General features: G+C 32.6%; 1 protein-coding gene across 2 annotated transcripts; it reads left to right on the top strand.

Moving 5' to 3' along the window:
* The first annotated feature begins 288 nt into the window (after positions 1-288).
* acyp2 (acylphosphatase 2, muscle type) lies at positions 289-9,755 on the top strand. 2 transcript variants are annotated; one of them, XM_058791977.1, is made up of 4 exons: positions 289-468; positions 701-717; positions 1,437-1,546; positions 8,892-9,755. In XM_058791977.1, exons 1-4 carry the CDS (start codon positions 336-338, stop codon positions 9,004-9,006), a joined length of 375 nt encoding a protein of 124 aa, XP_058647960.1. In that variant the 5' UTR covers positions 289-335; the 3' UTR covers positions 9,007-9,755. The 2 variants fall into 2 exon arrangements, with proteins under 2 accessions (XP_058647960.1, XP_058647961.1); XM_058791978.1 differs by lacking the exon at positions 701-717 and having other exon boundaries at positions 326-468.
* The last annotated feature ends 875 nt before the right edge of the window (positions 9,756-10,630 follow it).

The following is a 10,630-nucleotide window of genomic DNA, read 5'->3' as shown; positions in this document are numbered from 1 at the left end:
TCCGTAATCTACACACTATAAACATTGCACTGCAGATCCAGTTTAGAAAACTCTCATTTTTTCCTCCAGATGGCGCTTGTTAGCTTCTCAGGGATGTTTTTGTCTTTTTTATCTTTTACATTTAATACTTTTAAGGATTGGAGTCTAACATAAAAATAGAAACCCAGTCCAAACAATCTATATCAAATAATGTGTTAAAAGCTCATCATTCTGTAAGCACAGCGTGTGTGATTTGTCCGTCGTGACAAGCGTTGAGAAAAGTAACAGCAGTCACGTGACATCAGTCCGGCGCTGTAAGAGTGTTGGGTCTCGTTGAAGTCGCGTCGCGTTTATTTATGATTATCTGTCATTTAAACGTCTCCTGGACTTCTCTTTTGGTCCTAACCCTTGTAATATTGTTTGCAATGTCTTCAGACGCCGGTGATAAATATGCTTCTGTAGATTTTGAGGTGTTCGGGAATGTTCAGGGTGCGTATTTGAAACTTGGTGACATTTCTTCACGCCACGCCTCCAAAAATAGACGCGCATTTATTTATATTACAGCACCAAAAAGCTTTTACACCATTGTGCATTCGTATGTATTAACATAGTATGTCAATTATTCTTTATATGGCTATTCAAGTAGACGAGTTACATTTGTATGAACAGTTGCACTCCAAAAAAAAAAACCTCAATTTCACAAACGTTTGTCTCTTTTCAGGTGTTTGCTTCAGAATGGTGAGAAATCTGTGGATAATATAAATTAAGTTTGTTTTACAGAGTTTTTTGCTTCCATAACTAAGAAAGGAGGGCAGAACCTACTAACACTAGCAGAATAGGCCTACCATGGTGTTATTAGGCTGTATTTTAGACATCTTTGCAATGCTGTGGTTTTCTATCTGCTGTAAAAGGAGTAAATCCTCTGCAAACACAAGAAAATACTAGATCTTTTAGATGTAAGTTTAGCCTAAGTAGCTGAAACCAGTTTGATTTCGGAGTACATTTTAGTAGTAGTGTAAAAGTGCCGGGTTTGATTCCTAGAGAATGCATGAACTGATCAAATGTGTCCTTTGAATGCAATGAAAGTTGCTTTTGTAAATGCATGCATGTAAATGTAACCTCAAACCCATAGTTTCATCAGTGATAAGTCATGCATACATATGAAGAGTTCATTTGCAAAAACAGATAACTCCGTTTTTAACAATTCTCAGAAATCGTGTTTTTTCATTGTGCATTAAAATTAATCTCAATCAAACTGCAGCTGGGTTATTTTGACTTGGTTAAAAAATAACTAAAAAAGAAAGAAAAAACAGCTAACTAACACAATAAAAACATGATAACATAATAAAAAAAACATATTTTTTGAAAAAAAAAAAAAAAAAGCTGAGTTATCTGTTTTTGCAAATAAACTCTTCACATATCTCTCTGAATCTCATTTTTCATCTGTTTTACCGCAGTATACAGAGGCAGAAGCAAAGAAACTCGGCGTGACGGGCTGGGTGAAGAACACTAGACAGGGCACTGTGGTGGGACAGGTGCAGGGGCATCCTGAAAAAGTTAAAGAAATGTGAGTGTGCATCTGTGTTTTAATTGTTTTTGAGTATGCAATCACTTTTAAATGATTTATAGGTCTTTATTAGGATATCCAAATGTTTGCATACTGCTCTATTATGGAAAATGTGTACAGTATTTATTGCATGTAAAACCTAAATGAAATGCATGAATTATTGTTAATTAAAATTAAAACCGTTGAAACAATTCTGTTATATAAAAAAAAAAAATATATATATATATATATATATATATATATCAATCTAAATAAACTATATAATATATAAAGATAACTAAAATCTAAAAATAAATAAATATAATTCAATAAACATATTCAATAAATATATAATAAAATATACAAAATAGAAATATTAGATATAAAACTAAAACGAGAAGTGTTACTTTGGCAAATAACTGACATAAGTTTAAGTTGAAGCGCTAAAATACCTGAAATAAATAAAAACTTAAAACTGAACTAAAACTAAAGCTGAAATGAAATGAAATAAACATAAAATTTTAAATATTAATATTAATATTTAAAATTTTCTGTTTATTTCATTTCATTTCAGCTTTAGTTTTAGTTCAGTTTTAAGTTTTATTTAAAACAAATTTTCTAACTTTTATAATGTTTCCTGAAAATGTTGAAGATATGTGACCATTAAAGACAATCTTTTAAATTGTATTTTATTAATATAAATGAAAAATCAAATAAAATAATATATTTCATTCCTTTCCATTGACATAAATAAATAGAAGTAGTAAACAGTAAATAAATAGAAGCTAACATAATAAATATAAAAATAAATAAAAATATTAGAAATCTTAACATAATAAAAATAAAACAATTTAAATATAAATATTACATGAAAACTAATTAAAATGAGAAATGTTGCTTTGGCAACTAACTGATAGCCTACTACACGTTTAAGCTGAAGTACTAAAATTACTACCTGGAAATAAAAAATAAATAAAACTGAACTAAAACTAAATAAATAGCAAATATAACATTTTAAATCTAATATTAACTATTAATTGGGAAAAATAAAGATTTTATGACAAAAGCCTCCTGAAGAAGTTAAAGAAATGTGAGTAGGCAACTGTTTTTGAGTGTTCACTGGATTTTTAAAACGATTTAAAGGTCTTTATTTCCATACCAGCTCTGATCCACTAAACCTGTCACGTGTGCAGCGTCTCTTGTCACCAGCAGATGGCCTCAGCGCTTCAGTGTTGGTGTCATGGAACAGTCTAGAAAGGCTGATCACAGTCACAGTGCGAGCGTGGACATGGAAACTCACACTTCCCTATGAGAGCATTGTGCTATAGCCTGTAATCATATAACAGCAGGAGCTCCAGCCGAGCAGAGAAAAGCTCTGGTTGTGTTGCTGGAGTGTGTGTGTGTGTGTGTGTGTGTGTGTGTGTGTGTGTGTGTGTGTCTGTGTGTCTGCAGTCCCGTGGGTGGGGCGGGTCGAGGAGCGATGATGTCATGATGTCAGTCGGGCGGGGCGCTCAGGGGCGAGGGCCATATGACATCACAGTCTCAAATCTGAACCAGACATTCATTTGTGTGAGAGCTTATGTACTGTATTTCTGCAGCATGAATACTGTGTGCCGTATGCAGATCTTTAGTATGCATAACACATACAGATGTTTGCATACTACTTTGTTATGTAGACTGTGCATAACAGTATACTATGGTAATCGTTAACAAAAACTAAAAAGGTCAAAATGTTTTTGTTAACTGAAAGCTGGAATAAAGTATAAATATTACAAAAACTTGGGACCTAACTGAAATAAATTTAACTGGAAACCAATGAAAACTAAAACTGAAATAAAAATAACAAATAGTTATATAAAAAAGTAATAATCTAATATTCAAATTTTATATTTTTTACTTAAACTAATTTATTAAAATGTTAAGTATTTTAAATAATTTTATTAATATTATCTTTTAACTTTTTATTTTCATTTTAATTTAAAAATTACAATTAAATTCAATTAAATGATAACTATAGTGAATGACTAAAATGAATGACTGGAAATAAATAAAAACTAAAACTGAACTAAAACTAAAAACAGATAAAAAATTAAATTACGTTGCTAAAAAGAACATTATTTTGTGTATTTGGTGTAATGCAATGTGTTTATGTGGTTTAAGGTTCAAAAAACACATTATTTTCCACATACTGTACATTATTGTTGTACCGCCTTTCTGAAACGCGCCGATTTTTACAAAGCTCATCGTTCTGAGAAGCGAGGCGTGCTCTGATTGGCCAGCTATCCAGTGTGTTGTGATTGGCCGAATACCTCAAGCATGTGACGGAAATGTTATGCCACTTACTGTATTGTGATGCCGTGTCTCGGCGCAACGACACAAGAACAATAAAACCCATTATAAACAAGGCATTTTTGCATTCAGTGGAATATAATTACTGATTATACTTACAGGAAACATACTTACAGGCTGTGAGTCAGAAGCGCCAGACTGTCCTTGCAAAGATGGAATTGCCCACTTTATAGAAACAGTCTTTGAGCAGCTGGCAGCTTCTCCCAGGTTCAGGAAACAGTCCTCTGTAAAATGCGCTGCACACACTCTAATATTTGGGTTGAACTGTTCTGGAACAGTGTTGTAAATACAACTTAACCACTGATTTCTAGTTGTGTCCTCTTTTGGAAGCCCAAACAAAGTAGTTTCGCTTTCACAACGACACACAGCGTCTCCAGGACATGGCACGGCGGCAGCAACAACACTACAGCGAGAATAAAAGTCATGCCCTCTTTCTTTGCGTATACATTTGGGCGGTGTTTTGCAAATCTTCCCACACCGTGATGTAGACATGTTGGGGCGTGTTTGAATGAGCCGTTTTAGGAGGGCGTGGTCAAGTCTTAACTTTTATAAAGAATATCTCTTTGGTTTTGAGACTTCAGTCTCTGCAACTTCAGGGATCTTATCTATGCACAAACAGCTTGTAACACTCCAAAGAGAAAGGAAAACTTGAAATCACATCATATGACCCCTTTAAAACCAAATAGTAAAATAAGAAAAAGATTTTTTTTTATAAAATTAAAATGAAAAGTGAAAATATAAAAATGAAAGCCAGTATTGATAAAACTAATTAATAATAAATATGAATACAAATATTAATAAATTATATTATATTATATGAATAATTATTATTAAAAATAACAAAAATAGTCAAATAAAATACAAATAGTAGATGAAAAACTTAAAATGCTGTTAAACTTAAAATAAGTTTAAGTAAAATAATTACTAACTGGAAGAAATCTAAAAATTAAAATGAAAACTAACATTAGACTAACTAATATTAAAATAAATTTAAATTAATTGAAAACTAACTAATATTAAAAGATATTTAAATTAATTACATTTCAAGATGTAAAACCTGATATGTGCAACAAACTAACCTTTTGATTAAGATTTTCCATAATTATATAGATTATAATATTAGATCATTATAAGATTGATTTCTTTAAAGTCAATATCTAATGACATTCCTAAAACAATTTACTATATTCAATGAGTAAAACACTAGAAAGTATTTTTATTTTATTGCATTTTTAAAGTAACAATAAAATCACTGCATGTGACAATTAGCCCCGGTCTCCTTTATCAGGTCAGTTTTTCATGTGAAGGTTATTATCTGTGGCTGCTGTCCTGTAAGACATTTTTAGCTGTGATTCTCTGGTGAAATCGTGTCCTATTTACTTACAGCCTAGAAACTCATGTAGCTGTACATGCGAGTGCCTGGATACCGTGACGAAGAGCTTTTCCTCCTCTTCCTCCTTCCAGCTGCTTAACACGAGATGCAAGTGAACACAAATGTGTTTGCTCATTAAATATTTAAACAGCGGATGGCAGGCCTCCAGGCTCCGCCCCCTTTACTTGTTTTCCTTTCTTTCATTCCTTTCCATTGACATCTCTCAGTCTGTTTGCAGTGTAATTGTTTCGTTTGGCTCTCTGCAGTCGTTTGTTAGTCGTGGGCTTGGTTTGGTGAATCTCTAGGGTTGCGGGTGACGTTGATGAGACTGTAGATCCCAGAGGATCGTCCCCAGACGGCCTCCACCCTCCTGAACGCTCCACCCGTGCTTGAATTACAGCTGGATGAGCTCTGAAGTCTAGAATACTGCCAGAGAGCCTTTCAGCTCCATCCAGATCATCACACAGAATCACTTTATCTGCTGTTGACATGACGCTTTACAGCAGTCTCATCTGATGTGGCATTATTCATTTATTTTGCAACAGCATTTATATAATTATTGTGGATTGCTTGCATCACTGTGACTATTTCTCATATTTAGGGTTAATTCCATTTATTGGGGGCATTTGAGGAAACCCCAATATAATATAATATAATATAATATAATAAAATATAATATAATAAAATATAATATAATATAATATAATATAATATAATATAATATAATATAATATAATATAACGTAATAATTAAAAAGTAAATATTCATGTATTTTAAAATGATTTAGTGATTACAAGTTATTAACCATTAAATTAATAATATTAATTATTAAATATAGAAAAATATTGAGTGTGTGTAATATTATTCTTGTTGTTCATTTGTTTTAATATTTTATTAATTATATACAATTGTAATATTTGATCCAGTGATAGTTCACAGGTTCATATAATAAAATATAATATAATATATAGTATAATACTATATATATTGTTAGATGGAGGTTGATGTAAATGGCAATCCATATGAGGAAGTTCCTTCCAATCACAGCGTGTCAATGTTATCTGACTTCCTCAACAGGGGCAGATGGGAAACTCCTTTCCTTCACAACACAATGAACACTACAAAGACTCAAGTGTTTATATATTGTGAATACAGCTGTGCAGTGTTATTTTAGAGAGAGTGAGAGTGTTTAAGAAGACAAGGTTCATATAAGGTTCAGATAAGTCATTCAGAGCGTGAGAATAATGGAAAGTTTACTGTCATCTGTGTTTAATGCAGTCTGTATCACCTATATGAAACACAGAAGAGGCCATTAAAGTATATTAGTCATTATAAATATATTAGTCACTGCTCTGTGGCCCTCATAAACCAATAAAATACCCAAACAATCTTACTGAATATAAATATGTGACCCTAGACCACAAAACCAGTCATAAGTATATTTTTTTCAAAATTGAGATTTATACATCATCTGAAAGCTGAATGAATAAGCTTTCCATTGATGTATGGTTTGTTCGGATCGGACAATATTTGGCTGAGATACAACTATTTGAAAATCTGGAATCTGAGGGTGCAAAACAATCTAAATATTGAGAAAATCGCTTTAAAGTTGTTCAAATGAAGTTCTTAGCAATGCATATTACTAATCAAAAATTAAGTTTTGATATATTTACGGTAGGAAATTCACTAAATATCTTCATGGAACATGATCTTTACTTAATATCCTAATGATCAGGGTCACATATGCCAATAAAACATATCATTTTTGGGACTTTAATATTATATGAGCTGTTATTTTATATGAGGTTTACAAAAAACTTTGGTCCTGAATGCAGTTTAAACTCCTGATTTGTGTTATTTTCATTATTCTTTTCTAAAAATTAAATTCTGTAATATTTATAACAGTAAAAAAAAATTATATTTAATACATAAATATATATTAAATTAATAATATTAATTTTTACTAGCAATTTCTGAGCGAAATTTGTTTCAAAGCCATTTTTACTGCAATTTCTGAGTGAAAATATTTCCAAAGCCTTTTTTACTAGCAATTTATTAGTGAAAATTGTTTCAAAGTCATTTTTACTAGCAATCTGTGACTGAAAATAGTTTCAGAGGCATTTTTCAGTGTAGTTTCTCTACCATATATTTCTCTCTCTAAACTAATCAAAGTGGGATTTGTGCTTTTAAAACAGTAACGTGACGCCTCTCGATGAGAAGTGTCTTTTCCTCTGTCAGGGTTGGATTTCCTCAGTATTGAGTGAACCGCACCCTGACGAAACTCGAGGCTTTCACGTCCAAAACAAACCTCTTGATTTCACCGTGACGGCTGATAACCCCAGAGTAACCCGGATCCATCTGTAATCCGTCATTCCCAGCGCCCAAAACACAGTCCGTGCCGGTTTCTTTATCACGGGCCGTTCCTGCGCTGTTGCTGTAGAGATTGTGGCTGTTCTCTTTGACACGGGCTCCTCCTCTTCCTGGCAGGCCCATTATGAGCTGAATATTGGGCAGCCATGCAGATGGTCTGAGCGCTCTCTCTCTTATCCAATATGAGATCAGCCCCTGCCGCGGCCCACAGGGAGAATAATGCATTTACAGCCTCTGAGGAGAACTGCATGAGAGATCCTGCATGTCTGTCCGGCTTCAGTCAGTGTGTGTGTGTGTGTGTGTGTGTGTGTGTGCGCCCTTGTTTTTGAGAAAGAGTAAGAAAATGGAGGTTGTTTGTCCTCCTGATGGAGTTTCTTTAGCATTTCATATGCTGTTCTTTCTTTTACGGAAGACAGAGAAGTTTTCTTATATTGAAAGTGAATGGAGATCCAAAATTGATATAATAGCATCATAAAAGTATCTTACATTTTTTAATTTAAATTTTTAAATGCTTGCATTCTTCCTTTCCTGAAACTGATGGATGTTTTTAATTGGCTTCTGGTGAAAAAAAACAAAAAAAAACATCCATTAGTTTTAGAAGATGTCATGTTTTTAAGACTTAATTTAAACGTCCGTGTTTCTGACCTTGTAATTTTAGTTAAGGGAACATGTAAATGTGAGAAATGTAAAAAAGTTTCAAATACTAAAAAAACAAAACAAAGTAGAAAGACAGAAAACACTAAATAGACACATTTTTACTGTTTAAAACTGTCCTGATTAGCGGCTTTGTTAAAGTCAATTCCACTTAAATCTTGTTTTTTTTTTAATGAATTAATTTTTTACAAGTTTTTTAAGTATTCATAACGAAGTTGGTATGCTAAAACTAAAACAAACTTAAAAAAAAAAAAAATTATATAATTTATAAACATTTTTTATAGTATTATAAAAAATAATAGAGTTTCCAATGCAACATTTCTCATTTTCATTTAGTTTAAATTGATGTATATACACATACTTAAAAAAAACTAATAAAAATGGCAAGTACACACAACAAAACTACTAAAATTTGAACTGAAATTAAAATGGAAAAAGAAAATGCAAAAAAAAAGTAATTCAACATATTAAACAAACGATTAATATCTCAATGGTACTAAAACAACACTGTTTCCCCGTATTGCACTGTAAATGTGCAAAATTGTGCAAGTGGCATTTTTGGCCATTTGGCATTATATTTCATATTGTTTACTGTTTTGTCTGTCTGTGTGTGATCTACAGGAAGTACTGGCTCAGTAATGTGGGCAGTCCCAGCTCTCGAATCGACCGCACTCAGTTCACCAATGAGAAACCAATCACTAAACTGGAGATTCATGGATTTGGCACTCGCTACTGAAACCCAGCCAGACCGATCGGCACCGGCAAACGACAAACACAGATACTTGGTAGATAGTTTATAAGAACACTTTGTAAGAAAAACAAAACCTTTACCCCATAGTTATAATTTGTTATTTATATTTATTAGCATAGGGTTGTAAATATGAATAATTTGTTTGATGCTATGTAACTTTCTCAAAGCAAAACACAAATTTAAGAGTTCAATATGATTTTATCTGATTCATCAATTTAAACTCAACATTAAAGATAATAAAATATAAAATATTGGATTAGATTACTAGCATTGGAATGTTTTTGAAAGAAGTCTTTTCTGCTCACCAAGGCTGAAAAATACAGTAAAATCAGTAGTATTGTGAAATATTTTTACAATTTAAAATAAGTGTTTTCTGTGTGAATATATAAATGTAATTTATTCCTGTGATCAAATCTGAATTTTCAGCATCATTACTCCAGTCTTCAGTGTCACACGATCCTTCAGAAATCATTCTAATATGCTGATTTGCTGCTCAAGAAACATTTCTGATTATCAAAAATAAATTAATACTTTTATTCATCAAGCACACATTAGATTCTGACAGTATCAAATCAAAAGTGACAGTAAAGACATTTATAATGTTACAAAAGGTTTCTGTTTCAAATAAATGCTGCTCTTTTGAACTTTCTGTTCAGCAAAGAATCCTGAAAAATAAAATATATAACAGTTTCCACAAAAATATTAGATAACAATCTGAAATGTTTCTTAAGCAGCAAATCAGCATATTAGAATGATTTCTGAAGGATCATGTGACCCTGAAGACTGGAGTAATGATGCTGAAAATTCAGCTTTGATCACAGAAATAAATTTCATTTTAACACATATTTAAACAGAAAACAGTTACATTAAATTGTAAAAATATTTCACAATTTTTACTGTATTTTGGATCAAATAAATGCAGCCTTCTATATAGACTTCTATATGTCTACAACAGCTATTTGTCAGAAACGGCTATTTTGATGTAAAGTGTAATCAAACTAATAAACCTCTATTAAAACACTGAACCCATTGTTTTATTGCAAATTATACATTTTAAATGGTAATTCAAAGGGAATGGCTGTAGTATGAATATTAGGTGTCCTCTGAATCTACAGCATGATCCTCTTTCAGGAGATGTTCACTTTACACATAATCGACCAATCATGGCCTGCGTTACACTCATCACAGTTCTGTTTCCATGGAAATCCTGGCCGCCCTCACAGAGCTCTGTTAAGGTGGCGTCTGTTTCAGACATCAGTGCGTTTCGCTTTTGTGCAACATCAGCATCTGCGTCCATTAAAACTGCATTTGGAATGATCGTTTAATAATAATGTATTTAGAAATGAGCTCAAATCTCCCAGATTGTCCGTGTTGACCCAGAGACACACATACAGCATCCCCAGGGTGTCCTTTTTCTCCCAGCATGCATCACTTCAGCAAATCTGCATGTCCGCTGGTTCAGGAGGCTGGAATCCTCTTAGCTGACAGTTGCAAGATTAGATCAGAGGCTTATCGAGGGTTAGTGTGTCTCTGAATAGATGGACGGCTTTCAGACTGAACCGGGAACAGATTGCTGTGAGCAAGTCTGAGTCTTTGATGTTTAAACAGA

The sequence above is a fragment of the Onychostoma macrolepis genome, chromosome 11 (assembly GCF_012432095.1).
Source record: "Onychostoma macrolepis isolate SWU-2019 chromosome 11, ASM1243209v1, whole genome shotgun sequence".
In the NCBI taxonomy this organism is placed as follows: Eukaryota; Metazoa; Chordata; class Actinopteri; order Cypriniformes; family Cyprinidae; genus Onychostoma; species Onychostoma macrolepis.
This window is presented reverse-complemented; position numbering and strand designations above follow the sequence as displayed.

Bases quoted from the DNA above. Each gene is read 5' to 3' on its own strand.
- acyp2 (XM_058791977.1), top strand. From the start codon at position 336: ATGATTATCTGTCATTTAAACGTCTCCTGGACTTCTCTTTTGGTCCTA. The intron at 1,547-8,891 runs GTGAGTGTGCAT...TGTGATCTACAG, and splicing joins CCTGAAAAAGTTAAAGAAAT to GAAGTACTGGCTCAGTAATG.